The 19,113-nt window shown below is 34.4% G+C and overlaps 1 protein-coding gene across 10 annotated transcripts in view; it reads right to left on the bottom strand.

Moving 5' to 3' along the window:
- LOC117903003 (protein pangolin, isoforms A/H/I/S) overlaps positions 1 to 19,113 on the bottom strand; it is a 56,711-nt gene that overhangs the window by 15,562 nt on the left and 22,036 nt on the right. For 3 of the 10 annotated variants that reach the window (XM_034814751.1, XM_034814750.1, XM_034814748.1), the window contains exons 5-8: positions 16,076 to 16,187; positions 11,163 to 11,250; positions 10,647 to 10,727; positions 10,415 to 10,564 (exon numbers count right to left, since the gene is read on the bottom strand). In XM_034814751.1, the coding sequence (XP_034670642.1) occupies positions 10,415 to 10,564; positions 10,647 to 10,727; positions 11,163 to 11,250; positions 16,076 to 16,187 (431 nt within the window). Of the gene's footprint in view, positions 1 to 1,234; positions 3,778 to 10,414; positions 10,565 to 10,646; positions 10,728 to 11,162; positions 11,251 to 16,075; positions 16,188 to 19,113 lie in introns of those variants that run through there. The other 7 variants (XR_004649458.1, XR_004649459.1, XM_034814746.1 and 4 more) reach the window with 5 other exon arrangements.

The following is a 19,113-nucleotide window of genomic DNA, read 5'->3' as shown; positions in this document are numbered from 1 at the left end:
ACTCTTTTTGTGCCTGTCATCTACATCTAGAGCCGCACACTGCACAAAGAAGAGTGTGGAATGAGAGAATGTGAAAAAAATAAAATACCAGCAAATTAATTTCTTCATTCTTGCTATCTCTTATGGTCTTTGAGTACAAATGAAATAATACAATACAGTATAGGATTCTGCTCGGAGCTTACCAAAAATAATGATTGAGGGTAATAGCCCTTATTTGTCGGGAATATAAACTTCGGCGCGCCGAGGCTATGCCATATATATGTATGTACATACATGTATGGAAAATATACTTATATTTTATATTAGTAGAACTGTTATAATTTATAGCATGGCAGATTCACTGATTAAATTAATAAACTAATATAGGTTCATATCAAGGAGAATACATATAATAGTAAGATGGATAACACTCATGCATTCGATTGGCAGACTGCAAGAAAATTTGGACGAGCGACGAAAAGACAAGAAACTACCCCTGTTTTGGTCGCTTACGTAAGAGACCATAGAAATCTAAAAATAGAATGCGCTTGCATGTGTGAGTACTCACAAGCCAAACAGACAATTTACGAGACGAATATATTTTCGTGAAATTTATTATTCTTCAAAAATTATTTTTCTTTGGCTGGTTTAAAAAAATGTTTTATCTACCTCTAATTTCGTATTTAATTTATTCGTAATACGTTTTACTAAAAATATTAAATTATCACCTACTTTCGCAAAAGAATATTATTCCCCTGCCCTAATTTTTGACTGATCAGAAAGGTTGACAAAATCGTTTGCTGGTCATACATACATATTTATGCATGTATGTATAAGATTATTGACATGACGCACGCTGGTACACTCGATGGTGTATGTCATGTATGAAATATTTTACGTATATTTACAAACGTATGTTTGTTGTATAACGAATTTATTCTGCAATACCAACAAATATCATTCATATAAGGATATATAATATATACCATATATATTTATATAAGGTGTTTGGTATTAGGGGCAAACGTCTTCCGAAAGTGACTAGACCTATAAAGTGAAGGGTAGCAAGCAGATCTAAAATACGTGTGCACACATATGTGCATTTGTCCAGAGCCTGGAACCAGCCTAGAGCCAGGCAGAAAAATTCGTGTGCAAAAAAATGGCGTCATCCATCTTACTATTGTATTGCCTTTTCACATACTTAAATGTTTTGTTAGTACATTGTACATATTGTATTTAAAGATTTTTAAATTACATGTTTTTAAGCTTGGTTCCAATGCTTAGATCATACGGAGCATCTGGCATGGGTTCATCTGCGCGCTTGTCGATACTTGCAACTGCCGTCAAAGCACTTAGTCTTGCTTTGAACATATTAGTAAGGGCACGTTCCTGCAGAGCGTTTACGGTGGATATAGTGGAAGATGCACATTGAACAATAGGAGGAGATGGTGTAGATGTTGCTCCTGTTTTTGCAGCTGCTATGGATGGTATGTGTAAGGTACCATCTATGACGTTATAAATACTTCCTGTTTGCTGACTGCGAGAATATTCTTTATAACAGCCTTTTAATAAAGTTGTTTTAGGAGAAGTTGTCGGAGTTTCGATGCGCCGTGCGGACCTGGATTTTCTTCGACTGTTATTTAACGAACATGACACAGGAATATTTCCAGTCGAGCAGCTGCTATTACTGCTTGTCGGTGGTGTAGAAGGTGCTGCAGGGAACTGAATGTCCGCAAAATAACCAGATTCGTTGATATTTGAAACAGATACACTGTCTCTGCTATTTTTAAGCGATAAAAGTGGACTCATATTCAACGCACGATAGCTGTCAATAGAATCTAAAATATTCGCCCGGACTTTGGAACCAACAGTAGTGAAATTATCAGGAATTTGTAGAGCATTTGTTTTACACGCGTACTCCAAAATAATTTCAGCCGCAGTGCTACAATTTTCGACTTCTTCTTTAAATCGAGCGTCTCGAGATTTCGGATGCCATATGCAAGTGGGCGATGGTATTGATATTTCGCCTTCGTTTTCATCACTATCACTGCAACCATTTAGTGTATTTATGGAAAGACTTTCTTGATTTATAAGAACAGTTGAGGCCTTTTGTAGGATTATGTTCTCTATTTCATGCAGCGTTCTGGTTTTTTCCATAGGTTCACTTGTATTTACTTGTTGCTTTAAGCTTGATTCATTTTTAGGATTTATTTCACTTTCTACGGACAACGCAATGGCAGCTAGGGCCATTATAGTATGTGTTGGCGTAGGACTAAAACCATCTTCTGAACTCAGTCCCAAACGTTGCAAGCTGCGCAAATAATAGAGCTCTGCACTGTTCCATTGATGATAAAGTCGCTTTATTTGATCCAAAATATCTTCAATTGTCTTGCAGTTTTCATTTAACTGGCATCGCACAGTGGCTTCAAGGGACGAGTCGGTGGATTTATTGGACTCTTGGCAGTGCCGTACACTGACGTTTTCCCGGAACTGGCCAGAAAGTAAGGTCAGTTGTTCTAAGCTTCTTTTAACATCGGCAAGCAAAATTTTGTGCTCCTGAAAGAAACTACAGGTGGATTTCAGATGATCCTTTGTGTTATTAGCACGCTTCGAGTAATTTTCTGTATTATTTGATTTGAGAGTATCTTCTAAATCGCCAGGTTTTTGTGTCCGATTGCTGTGACTTTTTTGAAGCTGGGAAAAATCTAATATAAGCTCTTCTCCAAATCGTAATCCATTTTCTAAGTCATTCAGCATCTCATTGTTGTTGTTGTTATCCTGAGATGATGGAGTCGGTGGCAGATCCTCTTGTCGAATACTTAACTTCTTTGATCCCGAATAATCATAATGCGTAGTGCGTTCGAGGACTGTTTCTGATTCTGGTTCCCGTTCCGTTAATTTAGGCTGCACAAATTCAGCGAAATGTGCAGGTAAAAATGGAGTCTGTGACTTCTGGTGGGACATCACGTTATTATTGTATACGTAGGATAAAAGATGTCGTTTGTGATTGAGTTCTGGCTCGAGGTCTTGATTGTTCCCAGTCTCATCCATTTTTTTCATATTTTGGGTAACGACATTCGGCTGTCGTAAAAGGACTTCTGCTTCAGTCGATGTAGGAGACATTCTAGAATCCAGCGTGCTTGTTGGCACACAAAAAAGATGCTGCAGAATGTTGAGGCTTGGTTTTTGAATAGTGTTTGATGTTAATAAACCATATTCGCCATATGATTTTCGAAAAGTGTCCAAGTAGTTTTTTTTCATAATTTCACCAATATCAGTGCTATTCGAATTCGATATCGCTGCTATTGAAGACGTGGCGGAAGCAGTGTTGTTTTTCATTTCTGTATATTTTGTATTACTTGAATCACACACCCTGTTAATTTTTTCGCCAATATCATTGTGTAATTTTTCCTCAGGTATATGGTTCATTTTATTGATTGGTTCCGCCAGTTCAGATGACACAGCTTCAAGGGATACTGCAAATTTTGGCATTATATGTATTTGCATAGAACTACAGTATTGATCCGTTTGACTTAGGTGTACATTTCTTCCCATTCGGTATGACTGCGGATTTAATAACTCTGCTCCATTTGTTTGCGGCGGATGTGGAACTAAAAAGTCTAATTCTGAATTTACACTTGTTCTACATTTTGTAACCAATTTAGAATCACTATCCACGTTCATATACTTTATTAACTGCTGGGATTGCGCTTTTGCCTCAAGGGACATTTTAATTTGTATGGATTACGTTTGATTCAATTGTGTAAAAGATTTATTGCTTTTTAAATGTATGAACTTGATAAAAAAAAGTTTTTGATGATTTTTGCATTATTTTCTATTGAAAAAACATGTTAATATTTCGTTTTCGGCTCAATATTTAACAGGAATTTAACAATTTTTAAATGGATTTGCTTTTGTTTTTAATAAAAATGTTTTCGCAAACTGAAATAGCTAATTCAGTTGTTTACTTGTACTGATATTAACTCATTACATCTCTATGATGTATCTAGAAAGCTCTCTCCGTTCTCTTGCATTTAGTAATCGACAGGCGCAATGACCGTAAAAAAGTATCCAGGCTCCCGCCTGTTGCAAACTCGAACGAAAGTTACGACGCATATGTATTTTTATTTGATACCACACTACATTATATTTTGGTACGATTGTTTTAAAAAATAGTTTTCTTTTTTTTAAATATCCACGCAAGCCCTCTTTTATTTGATGATACTTTCGTTTCAAATGACTGTATGTGTGTATGTTATGTTAGATAAAGCTCAGACAAAGGTTAATATTGCGGCCATTTGCTCTTGCTTCTGCATGTCTTGCAGACAAATGGTGTGTGTATGTAAGATTTAAGCACGATTATCGTCCGTGAAAATGTATATTGATTTTATTATATGAGAACTTTATGGATGTTAACTATATTTCCCAAACATAACATTTATGGAACAAAATTTTTTTTTAATTTTGCATACAATTTTACAACGGTTTATGTTTTCGGTTTATTTGTTTAATTAGCAAATATTTTTTACAACGGGCCACGGTTATTTTTTGTATTGGTCGTTCTTCAGTATATGTTCACATTATTCTTTAGTCCAACACAAGCAACCGATTTTGAAGATAAATAATTATTTATTTAATTCATCTTATTCATCTTAATTCGTATTTGAGTTGATTGAATTCGTGTTTTTTGGTGTAAATGGTCCTGTCTGTCCTCTGGTTATTGTTGTTGGGAAATGTGTATATGCCGCCACAACATTTTGACGAATTACACTCGCCTTAAAATTAAAAGTTTACGATGACTGCAAACGTCGTTTTATATCGACTCTGCACGCTGGAGAGGCCGAGGCCGATGGGTACATGTGCCATGATAGAAAATGCGCAAGGACTTGTGCGCAGAAGTCTCATGTAAAATTTCTCTGAGACGTTTTAAAGATATATACATTTTCTCTCTTATCACATAGGTATCTATATTTTTTTAATATATATATTTTTTCCTTTTGCTATCATTTTTTGATTGTCAAATTTATAGGTCATTTGGAAGGCCAGTTTGAAAGTTTCACTCTAATATTAAAAAAACCGACTTTTGAAAATACAATCGAAAAGTTTGTATTTTTTAACTTATAATAACCAAACTATCCACAACAGAGAAAATGTTCGTTCGCTTATGGGAACTGTTGAGTAGCTGTTGGTAGCGGTATCTACATAATTGAAACCGACACTTGTTGCTCGAATTCTGTATCTCTCGACCTGATAGGGAATGCTATTAATAGGCATATGTGTGTGTGTTATATCGGCATGAAATTTGTATCGACAGTGATACCGATAGAGAAGCAGCGAAATAGTAGTGCTCATAAAAAATAATCGATATAGCCATGTCAATCTTAATGAGCGCGTGGATGTCAGAGACTATAAAACCCAATGGAAACATGGGGGGGGAAAGCTAAAAGACGTGTTAAATAGCCCTAACATTAGTGTGATACATAAACACATATGAATGTAAGTTTATCCATGCATATCTACATATGTGCACATTTATGTATGTACATATGTACTGACTGATTACACGACTCGAAACAATTTTTCCGCTTCGAATCAAACTAACTTTTTCTGAAAGATATAAGACTTTTAAATGGTTTGATGATAATCTTTTTATACCCGGTACTCGATGAGTAAATAGGGTATATTGTATTTGTGGATAAAAGTGGATGTATGTTACGCCCAGAAGGAAACTTTTCCGACCTCTAAGGGATATACATATATTCTTGATCAGCATCAATAGCCAGGTCTGTCTGTCCGTCCGTCTGTCCTAGTCGGCTAGTTCTCAGAGACTATAAAATCTAGAGCCACCAAAACAAACCACTAAGGTACAGGCGTGCTACTGAGTACCGGTTATACACGTTGTGACGCGTAAAAAGCGACTCAAGCGTCCCTCCTCGTTAGATTTCTCTTATCTTCAAAATTGTCGACTTTTATAAGAGCCTTTGGCTCTGAGAGTATAGGGGTATACAGCTAAAGTTTGCAAAAACGCAGGAGGCTGAGCTGTGTCACAGTGAAAAAAAATATTTTTGACTGATGAGTGTAAAGTTGCATTATATGATAAGAAATAACAAAAAGAATATGTTTGGCGTTCACAGACATCCGATTGGTGTCCAAACTATGGAAAAAAGAAACAGTATTGGGTTGAGCCCTATGAGTTCCAGTCCATATGAAGTGATTCTTCCTAGCCTGACGTTGGATTTTCACAAAATTGTGTGGGCCAGCATACTTTTTCATACATTACATTCATATTCCAGTTGAAAAACAGCTTTAAAAAGGATCTCTCAACAAGATGATGATCAGAAATACTCAAGAAAGCTCGCCAGAAATTGGGTTTCACCTGAAAAGATCGGCGTTTTTCCATGTTCAAATCAGTCCCTGGATCTGAATGTCATCAAAATCTTGGGGGAAATACTAAATGGGGAAATACTTAATGCATTATAATAAATGCAATTCCGGCAACCAGAGCAAAGTGAGAGCCAGTGTTTCAAAAATTATTAATATTATTAAAAACTTAATATTAAACCTCAATAAACCTGTAGAGCATGAAAGATGGGTATTAACTTGAGTTTCCGTTTTTTTTTTCGATTTTCCAAAAACAACAGAAGTCAAACAACTAGAAGTCATGTAAAAAAGGAAGATGGATGCAAATGTTCCAGGATGCTCCTTCTGGTTTCTAATGTGTTCGTTTCAGGCTTTCTAAAAAGGTATCACTTGTTTAATTTGGATGATTGAAAATGTCTTAAAATAGTTTTGAAAGTGGTGAGGTGCGGCACTACTATTTCATTGAACACAGCTGTATATACTTTATGGGGTCGGAAACGTTTTCTGCTGTGTGTTATACAGTAAGCACATATATTATACGTACACCGTCATCACCCTAGTTTGAACACCTATAACTTGGCGTACGGTCAACGTAAACAGATAAAGTTAATTTTATATCAAAGATAAAAAAATCTACTATATGTTTATAAAAAAAGTTTTTAATTTTCTTCTATGGTATCCTTTTTTTCGCACATAAATTATTTGCACGGCCGTCCGATTATTTAAGTAAAATTAAAATATTAAAGGTAACATGTACAAAGAAAATTTTTGTTTGCTATATTTAGTCTTTATGATGACTAAAACAACTAGAATCAATCTTTCCCCCAAGGTATTGGGGCCCCATGAATTAATATTGACCCCCTCCACAAGCAGTACCGGTTGGAAGAATTCCCTCGATAAACTCTTGAGCTTCCGTATCCTTCAAACTAGGGCAGGGCTCGGCACGGCCCTATCCCTGGGGTGCGGAAAAATGCGCTGCTGCTGCGCTGCCCTCACGTACACGCGTACTACAGTGATTCGTACCATTACCTATATAGTGAAATGTTCCGTTTTCCGTGCGTCTTCACACACAAACGCAAAAACGTCTCGTTAATTGTATGGGTGCCGAGCCCTGAACTAGGGTGATGATGGTGTTCGAATAATATGTGTGCTTACTGTACATCGAATTTTGCGCACAATATACCCTATTTACTCTTCGAGTCTTGTTGAGCGCAGGGTTATCAGAGACTATAAAAGCTAGAGCCACCAAATTTTGCATCCAGAATTCTGTATGCTCACACTGTTACAAGTGTATTTCAAAAATAAGCCCCGCCCCCTTCCGCCCCCGCAGTAGATGTGAAGTGTTGTAGATGTATATGACAGATGAAGAAAAAATGTTTAATTTGATAAAAACCGCTAAGGTACAGATGTAGTACTGAGTACCGGGTATAAAAGGTGTGACGCGTTAGATGCGTCTCACACGTCCCTTCTAGTTTGTTTATGTTAATACTCTTTTACTATTACTATTATATTTCACAAATTCTTGCTTGCTTATTAGTGTCTTAAGAAATAAAAGATAAATGGTTCAGTCACCACCGAGCTTGTATATTGGTAACTGTTAAATTTTAAAGAACATGTCCCGTGCTAATGCTGGTATCCAGCACCACAAAAACAAAAAATTGTTGCCAAACTTCATATAAAACAAACTGAGCCAACAATTTTTGCTTCGACATTTTGTTTCTTGAGTATCCAGAAACGTTGACAAAATCCACAGATGCTTATCGATATATCGATACGAAGTGCGTGTGTGGACTGAGAGAACAGCTGGTAGACAGGCAAGAAATATATGCTGACAATTTTTTCTGTTGTGAGGACGTGGAGGTGGAGGAAACAAGTGCGCTCAAAAACGTAAAAGAGAGTCGAAATAGATTGTCGGAGTCAAAAAAATACTTCTCCCATGCCTTTATTGAAAATTAAATCATTTTACTTAAATTAATGTTCACTATTTGTGCTCATTTGGCAATAATGGACGTTTGGCAAACCATATCCATTATTGGCAAACGCCAAATGCATTCTCAATTCAACTACCAGCTCTTTTTGTTACTTTTGTATTTTCAGTTTGAATTTCAAACTGCCACTGCAGTACATATGTTTACAAAACACAGCTGATTCGTATGCCTGTGTTAGTTACGTTCCACGCACAAAAGAAATATACAGTGGGGAGCAATGATGAGTACATGTTCACAATAACTGACTTTCGTCGTCCATAACTTCTAAACAAATGAAGGAAAGCACACAAATTTTGTTCGTGTATTAATAAATGTATTCTTAGCGAACAGGCAGTGAAAACAAAAAGAAAGGAAAAGCTTTAACAGAGTGAAAAATGACAAGCCAAAACAACTCGCATGTACTCACTTTTGCACTTTTCGCTATTTTATATTTCTAAATTTCTAATCAACAATATTGCTCACAGAATTGACGTTAAATATATTTTTTTTATATTCTAGTAATACTTTTTTTTTTTTTTTTTTTTTTTTGAGCCGTGTTTTAACTTTATTTAAGATCTGTCTTTCGCAGACAATTATTAATGTATATGTTGGCTATACGACATCTAAAACTGCTGAAAAACTTTGCATTAGCCAATCGGTGGTGATCGTATGGGAAAAGATGCGAAAAGGTCGCCCTTGCACCGAAAAGCTAGACTTATAATGTCGTAAATTAGGAACAAGACTTTCTAAGACCCAAAGATCGTTCTTTTCGCATAAAATTATCACTTTTGGTCTAGATTGTCAAGTCTGGCCATCGTACCACCATTTAAAACATCCCCACACCATTTTACATCTACCGGCATGTTTTACGTTGTCGGAAAAAAAAATTGGTGTGCTTTCCTTTATTCGTTTAGATGTTATGGACGACGAAAGTCAGTTATTGTGAACATGTACTCATCATTGCTCCCCACTGTATATCAAATTGTTGGCTCGAATTTGTTGTGGTGCTGGATACCAGCCTATAAGTGTTAAAAAGCACGAATTATATTTTTGGAACAACTTGGCCCCTTTATAGAGATATTTAGACACTTTATATCATTAACTATCGATGAGGTCTGCCGCCGCAAAAACCACTTCCGAATTTGTCCCGTCCAAATCGCTTGGTTTATGAAAAAATCTCTAAGACGAGCTGCCCAAAATCGAATTTAGATAATTTAGAAAATATTATTTTTTCTATTTAAAACAGCTACATAAAATAACGAACTCATTTAACTAACATGAATACAATTTTTAATAATTTCTGTTCATGACTGTCTCAGAAAAATAGTAATACATATTGTATTTAGTTCATACTAGGAAAGAAAAATTAATTTATGGAATTTGGAAATAGCAGACAACATTAAATTTAATACGCGAGTATATCTACTTATTAGCATTGTCTTAAAAACTACAGTAAGCGTTCTAACACTAGAAAGTGTCACAAACCTTTTACAAATTTTCTTTAAAAATATTGTACATATTCTTGTGCTTTGGGTACATTACGAAGTAGTTCGTAGAACGTGTTGCATTTAGGGGATGGAGTCATATGCGCAGACGCTATGTCAATGAGAGGGCCAATGAGAGAGTTCATATATTCAGGATGTATGTCCATTTGTTGAAATGTGTGTGTGTGTGTCCACTCTATAGTGAGCTATGGCTAAATTAAAGATGGCGTCTGTAAATCGCCCACCCAGAAAAAATTTCAATGGCTTGGTGGAAGCATTCTGTACAAATACAAAATACACTACCAATAAGAACAAACTGAAAAATATTGTTCGAAAGTATTCCAGATCGGATGGAAATTAAAATATTTGAAATGTCAATATATTACGCTAAATGTTCAGTGCTAGCTTGGTGGGGTATTCTGTTATATTGACATCCAAAAATGTATTTATGTATGTATTAATAGATATATGCATATATATAAATATATATATGTATGTACATATGTATGTTCATATGTATGTGCATATATATTTTTTTGCACATTTTTACACGCAGTAATTGTAAATATAACGTTAATACAAGCTTTTAAATAGTATAACACAATTGGTTAATCCATGTCTTACCTTGGATAACGATTATTTGTTGTTGGGTCCTGAGATCCACAGTCTTGTTTGGAACTGGCCCCCACAATGGCAGGATGGGAATTTAAAACATGGTGTGATGTAGCGTGTACTGAAGGCAGCAGGCTCGGTGAGAATCGGAATGGGAAATCGCTAAAATATAATTTTTAAACGTTATTATAAACTGCATTATAAAAATGGAAATTGAAACTGAATTCTTAATCTTAATTTTCACCTTGAAAGCGTGGTGTTAATTGGTATTGATGTGGGATATGGGGTTCTAAAACTAGATGCTGAGTATACCGATGGTGTGTGCCTGTAAAAATAAATACAAGATATCATAAGTCGATTAGATATTCAAAAAATTCTGTGAAACATAACAGAATATTGTTACGCACATTACTTTGACCGCAAATCAAATACACAAGCCCCTAAACTTTTTAATATATGTACAAATATACATAAACATTCTTGCCGAAACATTTTTGCAAAATTCAGTGTTCCGCAAAGCTTTGTGTGTTCAAGATATCCTTATAAAATACACACATTTTAGAAGTACATAAATCAAAGAAAATTACATTATAAAATCAATATACCAATAATAATACTTATTTTCATAAAACATAAACTTTTTTCCGTGGTACACAAACTGATGACCACTGTACACCATTGTTCCGCTGCACACGCTTTGCGGAACACTGCCAGGGTAGTTGAAAGAAATAAATGAAAAGGAATTAAGTAAAGTACATACCAGGAAGCAACCTGAGTCATATCAGGACTAAGCATTGGGTAAGGGTATTGGCCTGCTGCAAACGGATATAAAGCGGGACGTGTTAAACCTGAAAATATAATTATGGTGATGACGCAGAAATAAGTAATATTTTCACATTTTAAATCATTCAGTTTTATACAATCAAGATTCCGCAAAAGATTCGGAAACAATAACAAAAACATATATGTATGTACGTGCATATAATGTATGTAGTTGTAGTTGTGTACTATACTGTATTGTAGTACACTATGCGCAGTATAGTAAAGTTTGGTATTTCGAAGACTCTGCGCTTTCATGATTTTTATTATTTAAAAATATCAGATTTATATTGCGTTCAAAGTGCGAAATAAATTCATTCAGAATGCACAAAAAAGTTTAATTTTCTGTCAATGGAAAGACTACGTTCAAGATATATGTACATATGTTGTATAGTTGTATACTATACTGTATGGTAGTATACAACAGATTTAAAAATATTTGAATTAATATTCTTTTATTAGCATTTCCATGAACTTTCCCTGCATTCGTTGCTAAACTGCATAAGCAATTGAAAAAATTCGAATTCACCGTTTCTTTACATGTGATAGAAGTATTAAGGATTGTACAAATGTAAATTTTGTAACGATCCGTATTTAGTTGTCACGGAATGTGCATTTTTACATACAAATATACCATAAGTATGTACATATCCGACTACATAAGTAATAAAATTAAATACAACAACTATTACGATTTTAATCAAAAACCAAATTGAGATTTAAATCTCTTTAAAATCTTCAGCGTTTCGGGAAGAATATACATTAAACACAAATTCTACACAAATTATATCGTCAATTATAATTGGTTACGGACAACAATGCCATAAACATGTACATTATATGTACATAGTTTGTAAGGGCGGGAAATGAATTTTCTCGCTTGTCGGGAGTAAAGTAGATGTGTAAATATAGGATTATTTAGCATTTTCATTTCTACTTCCGTGCCGTTTTTTTTTTAATTGAAATTTTGTTGTCCTTTCTATTTCATGTCCCGCTGATGTCGTTCTTCTTTTAGCCCTCACATTTTATGCCATTGTTGTCATTTTCAAGTTTTTATTGTTATACGATGCGGCAGCATAACAAACTGCCAGAAGGGTGACGGGACCGGGGACGTTCGCTGCAATCACCCGCGGGCAGTAACGTGTGCCAGAGGGGACGATTCATGCCTTTCCAGAATTGAATTGAACTAGCGACAAAAAGATGTCATTATTATGTGGTTGTGCAACATGTTTTTATTCATTAGGCACTCTGTCAGATATTCCATACCATCCCATCCCGTTGAATGGGTTGGCTCATATCATATTAGTAATCTCTTCCCCCAGCTATTTGTTACCGTCTGTTGAGCCACCCTAAAACTCGATGCAATTGCTCTGTGAACTACTATCAATTTCAATTTCAAATAAGGGTAGAACCCATTAAACGATGTGATTACCGTTGTCCCATAGCGACTACATACTATTGTGACATCATTAGGTGCACTCGACCTACAACTAAGTTTGACAAATAAAAAATAATTGCTACGAGCAGTATTGCACAAACATACATTTGCATAACACAAAAAGTTGTACATGTGTGTATATGTATGTATGTATGTATGTATGTATGTATGTATGTATGCTGTATGCTCGATGTATGCATATCTGTATCCGTATGATTGTGCACTAGGAAATAAGGTTTCGAGAAAACTAAAAGTATTTTCGATATCATCAAATTACCAATGATCTAATCTCCGATGTGCCTACTTAATGTTGGGCATATCATTACTGTGAGATCTAGAGAGCCATGTGCAGACAGCGATTGCAAACGTGACAAACCACCCGACTTAAAGTTCCGAGTTTGAATGTCATGCCATGGAAGGAAAACGGGGGTTGTTTCCAGCCGCAGCCAAATCCAACACAACACTGCACTGCAGGTCATGAACGACGTTCTTTTAACCACGCCGCGCAGAGGGCGGTCCTCTTTATATCCTTAAAAAGGAAAACGCCCCTCTTCATGTTTTACTAATAGTTCAGCAATTAGTCCTTTATACAATATTGAAACTTTAGTTAGTGCACATTGTATTTTGAAATGGAAATTTTAGTTTACTCATTTCATGTTCATGCATATGTACGCGCTATTCGATATTTTATTTCTACTGCCGTCATCCTGACTCGTCCAAAGATGCTTTGACGTATTTATGCCATTCCTAAAAAGCACCTAAGCCGAGTCTTAGTACTCTTACATACATACATATTTGCATATATTACTATACTTCAAGGGTTATTTAAAGATTTTTTTAAAATTAAGTAAATAAATAAATCCACTCGAGTTCATAATTATTTAAGGCGAAATAAAATGCGATGATTACTGTACCCAGACCCATTCGTAACCACATATCAACCCTGTAGCTTTACTCTCTTAAGTTAGTTGAGATTTTATTGTGTTATTCAATTATTAGTACGCAGCCATTGTAAACGTTCATAAAACCGTGTAATCCATTGGACCTCTTAAGTGCATGCCTTTTATTTACGCCGCTGGTACCCATTAAATCTGAGTCCATGCTCGATTTCAACCCTCCACGAATCCCATAGAAAACAAGCAAACAACGAGGGAAATTTGGCAGAATGGATGGATCAATCCCATATTATAGCATGTATACAAATAAAATCGCATCATGTGCAATTATTATTTCATAATTTGTTTGAATTTCGTCTTTGAGGTCGAGGGTGAGAAAGTCAATAGCTCGCGGTTGGGTTACCCGGTTGCCCATACCCGTTGAGTGAGAGTACAAGGGTGTACAAGTAGTAGTATAGCCGCGTATAACCACAACGACAGCACATACAAGCACAAAGTGCATAGTATCAATAATAAATTATTGCTCTCACATTTTGTATATATGTACAACATCCGATATAGGGCTATTAATAGATGATTAAGACTTAATTTATTTATTTCCTGCAGAATACTATTTGGTTTAAAAGGTGTAGTTTTCAAACAAAGTAATAGAGGTAAGTAGTTTTTTTCTGCTGCAGAGAAAGCATATACCGGAAATGATAAATTGTATGCAAAAATCTTGGTAAATATTTCAGCTAATAGGGAAAGAATTGAAAGGTCCCTAAATACGAAATCAGTCATGCTCTTGAACCATAACCATGAAAGACAAATTTTTGAAGGTTTTTGAAAATCATCTCCGTTTCAGCTTAATAAACCGGCCTTTATCCTTTCGAGATCTGATTGTATTGAGCTTCTGCAAATGGTTTTTAGTGCTGGGAATATTTCAAAGCCTCAAAAACATTAGTTGAAGCCATTTAACGCCATTTGACGCCAGTAAGGGAAAGAGGGCTAAGGGAAGCGGTGCCGCTTGCATACCTCTTTTACAACGGCTAAAGATATGGATAATGATAATAAATTATAAATATAAACAAATTGTAACTACAGAGCATTCTGTATCTATTTTTGCATTACAAGCACATTTGTAAGACTTCAAATTGAATTAAATTTGCTGCCGTATATCAAGTATAAGTTCATGAAATAAAAACGGTACGCTATGTAACAATGGTTACAATCTGGTTTGGTTTTCTATGATCATTCATACATATGCACTACTGCCAAGAAAATAAGTAAATAGGCACAGAGCCAATTTATTATGAAATATCTCGAATGATTTTTATTGCACTGCTGCCAATTGTTTATGTTTTTAAAGATAACATTTTTGCAATTAATTTAAATCCAAAATTAAAGTGCAGAACCATATTTATTAAATTGTATAAATATTGATGTATTTTTAAATTTTTAAAGATATTAACAGGATTTGGTAAAAGGATTGCTGGTTTTTATTGACTCCTTGCATATTTAAGTAAATTAGAGTTAAAAATAATTATTTAGCTAGGCCGAAAAAATAATTTTACTGCGGAAGAAATTGCATGCATTTTCCAAAGTAAGGGAAAACTCTTCAGTAAATTAAGAAAAGTTTAGGACGAGCCAGTGTTTAAAGTTCTGGTTTATTCAGAATGCCTTCAAATAAACAGTGCTTCTACTCAAACTGGCAATGAAATGTCTTCTAAGATAGTGAGGAGTAGACATCAATATTTGGATTTACCAGGACGATAAATCGGAAAATTGATGATGATCAAGAATATTCATATATACCTTATGAAGTCGGAAACGTTTCCTTCTGTGCGTTACATACAAGCGGTATTCCCCACAAATACAATATACCCTCTTTACTCTTTACGGGTATAATAGTGACTATACCGTATACTCTCACGGGACGACTGATATTAAGTAAACTGTAGAAAAATGTTGATGCGCTTTGAGTTTTTGTCTTTTAGAATTGCTGTACTTATTATTTTGACCCCCCCCTTTTTAATGCTTTTTAGCTATAATCGATCACAGAATACAATAGGAGTCATGAAAAAAGTTCATAGGCGTGTACTTTTTTTTTAGCCAGTAGTGTATCTGTACATCCTTTCACATTCATATTGCGCAAGCAATATATAATTTTGAAAACTACATATATGTAAAAAAATAGTTTTAAAGAGTAACGTTATTTTAAATAAATATGTACAATATTCAATAACTTAAAACTTCTCACATGATGCATGTACATTAAGTAAGCAAAAAAATACCATTGTCTGTTTTTTCTTTTCTGAGAGCTTAAATGATTAAGAGCATTATAAAGAACGACTATAATTTATATATTCAAGATTAACAATCTCTGCTAATACATACATGCATATGTACATATTTAAGTATACAAATCGAAGGTCTAAACCGGCTACCACGTTCTAGTTCTAAAAGAACACGAAATGTATTAATGGAAAAATTCATCCCCAGAATAATAAACAAAACAAAAATTCTCAAAGTATTTCTTACCCATAGCCTTGGGATCCAATTGATAAGGAGGAATACCACAGTGCGCAGGAGGTGGTGTTGTAAGTGGGTCAGTATTGTGGCAGAAAAATGGAGGTAGTCCCATTTTGTTAGCCTGAAAATATAAGGTTATAATACATTATAAGATTAATTATATAAAATATGTATCCGTATTGCATAACTTACTAACAGGAGGACGTATGTAGATACATACATATGCATACATATGTACAGCTTTATACAGACCCAATCGAGATCGTAATTACTAAATTAATAGTACTGAAAATAGGAACCTAATTCACTTCTTGGTGTGCAATGTACATATGCTAGTTAAATAAACAGTTATTTCTGAATGACTTTGAATATGTACGTTAATGGCTCTGTACATGCATACTTACAAATAAATATTTATATAGTATACTCTTACGAACATATTTATGTATATATTTACATACATACAACGTACAATTTATCACTAATATTGCCGACATACTTGTTGTGGCTTGATGAATAAAACAGAAACAAAAAAACCAACATACAAACAGTAATAATAACAAGCGACAGTGGCTACAACGACAAACGAGTCAGCAAAACTGAAAATATGCCTTTGATGTTGCCGCCGCTAAATGAATATAAAACGTGCCGCCAACGCTGGTTTACATACATACATATGTACATACATATTTATGTACATATATACCGGTTGCTCCCGACACGACACCACAGCCACCCCTTTCGGCCTAGAAGATATTGCCGGTGTGCGAAATTTTTCATTGTATACATTCTCAGCTCATATTGGATTCATTAACCGTGTTAGATTTACTTTTTCATGTGTTTCCGATTGTTACGAATATAGTAATATACATTTGCAAGACTAAGTATATTACAATTTCACAATGGTAAAGTGAAGTTTCGAAGATGTGGTCGATTTCTTTTCAAGTTCTATTCAAATCTGTCCAATAATTTAGCATAATATTCGCCATTGCACTATGAGTAAAAAGCCGGAATTTTTGGAATTAATGTAATTTTTGGTAAAATATTTGAATGCGACTTAAATTTTTTGAATCCTAAATATCAAGAGAGAATAAAACTGGTCTTAGAAGATTTTTACGGAGTACAATACATTTTTTGCGCGCTTTCAAAGTCGGCTGATTTTTAAGGTGCTTTGACTTGTGAAAAAGTGCGGGAAACATTAAACAACTTTCAGCTTTAATTTTAACTCGATTTCAAAGTTTAAATAAAAGTTAAAATATGGAAATTGCTAGTCGAAATATTTTAATTAATTGTTAATACATGTTTACTGATAGTTGTGTGTAGTTATACTTATCATATTTTTCCAATGTTTTTTTCGTGTGTATTTTTAGCTGGGTACTATCAATAGCACGTTCTGTGGAATATTACTTTTGTTCAGCACACCACTTCACAAAGGTTAAAGTTACATGTTATTAACCAATTATTATAGAATCATGTGGTGTTAATGCTTATTGCCCGTTTTTGCCACAAGTACTAAGCAAAATGCAATCGCACGTTGAAACGATTCCAATCAAATTACATTTAACCAATCATTATTTTAAGTTCAACAATGTTTTAAAGGAGCTTTTATCATAATTAATCTTTTGAATAAGTTGTTTTATATTAAATACGACGTAAATGGGTTTTAGTTAAAGCCTATACATAAAACGGACACAGGATTATAATTTTCAACTTTTCTAGAATTTTTAAATTTCGTCAAAATTTCTTTAAAAAAAAAACGCAAAACAATTATAAGTTTTGCATTTGAAAGCCTAATATTTACAGACGATATGATAAAACAACAAAGGGGGATATTTTAAAGATTTAAAGATCATCAGTTTTATAGAATGCACTATGGGTAAGAAGCCCGAATTTTAGGCATTTATGTACTTTTTTTTGGGAATTTTTGAATGCGACTTAACTTTTCTGATTCCTAAATATCCAGATAGAACAAAACTGGTTTTAGAAGATTTTTACCTAGTAACATATGTTTTTTGCGCGCTTTCAAAGTCGGCTGATTTTAAGATGCTTTGACTTGTGAAAAAGTGCGGGAAAAATTGAGCAACTTCCAGCTGTAATTGTAGCTCGATTACAAAGTTTATATACAAGTACAAATATGGAAATAACAGGTCGAGATATTTAAATTAATAGTTAATACATGTTTTTGTATAGTTGTGTGTAGTTAATAAATTGTCCAATGTTTTCTTCGTGTGTCTTTTCAGCTAATTAGCACGTGGTGTTAATGGTTTTTGTCCGTTTTTTCCCCTTTTCGAAAAATTTTAAATTTTGCAGATGCTTATGAGTTTACTCATGCAGCGCTGATGGAGGAGTGGACCGTGAAGCAGACGAAATCAAATTTTGTAATTTAAAGAGTATTGACAAAAACTGAGTAACTAATATGAAACTATTACAATTCAAACGAAAATTATCCAATTTATTGCTTAGTTAAACAAGTACTAAGCGAAATTCAATTGTACGTTGGAGCGATTCCAATAAAATTACTTTTAACCAAACAATCATTCAATCAGTCAATCAAACATATTTTTTAAAAGTTCTAAAATGTTTGAAAGGATCTTTTATCATAATTAATCCTTTGAATACTTTTTTTTTATAATAAATACGACGTAAATGGGTTCCAGTATGTACGGGCGGGAGGTAGGCGGGGTCAAAATGACTACATTTTTTTTCCGAAATTATTCTTTAGTCTAACGAACATTCATGGCAATTTGTGGAATGTAGAATTTACCCATAGTGGAATGGCTAAGTTCATTACAAATCAAACAAATACTAGACTTTCCATATTCTTTAAATGAAGTTTCGCCAAAGAAAAAAAAACACAGTTCTATAAAAAATGTAAAGCCCTCAGTCTGTCAGAAAACGTCGGTTTTTTCGAAGCGGAAAAAAAGTTCGTTTTTTTTTTGAGTAGTGTAATAAATTGCTCCAATATTTTTATACCCGGTACTTGAAGAGAAAATAGGGTATATTGTATTTGTGGGGACAATGGGATGTATTTTACGCACAGAAGGAAA

This window comes from Drosophila subobscura, chromosome dot (genome assembly GCF_008121235.1).
Source record: "Drosophila subobscura isolate 14011-0131.10 chromosome dot, UCBerk_Dsub_1.0, whole genome shotgun sequence".
Taxonomy (NCBI): Eukaryota; Metazoa; Arthropoda; class Insecta; order Diptera; family Drosophilidae; genus Drosophila; species Drosophila subobscura.
Note: the sequence above shows the minus strand (reverse complement) of the source record. Positions and strands in the feature narration are given on the sequence as shown.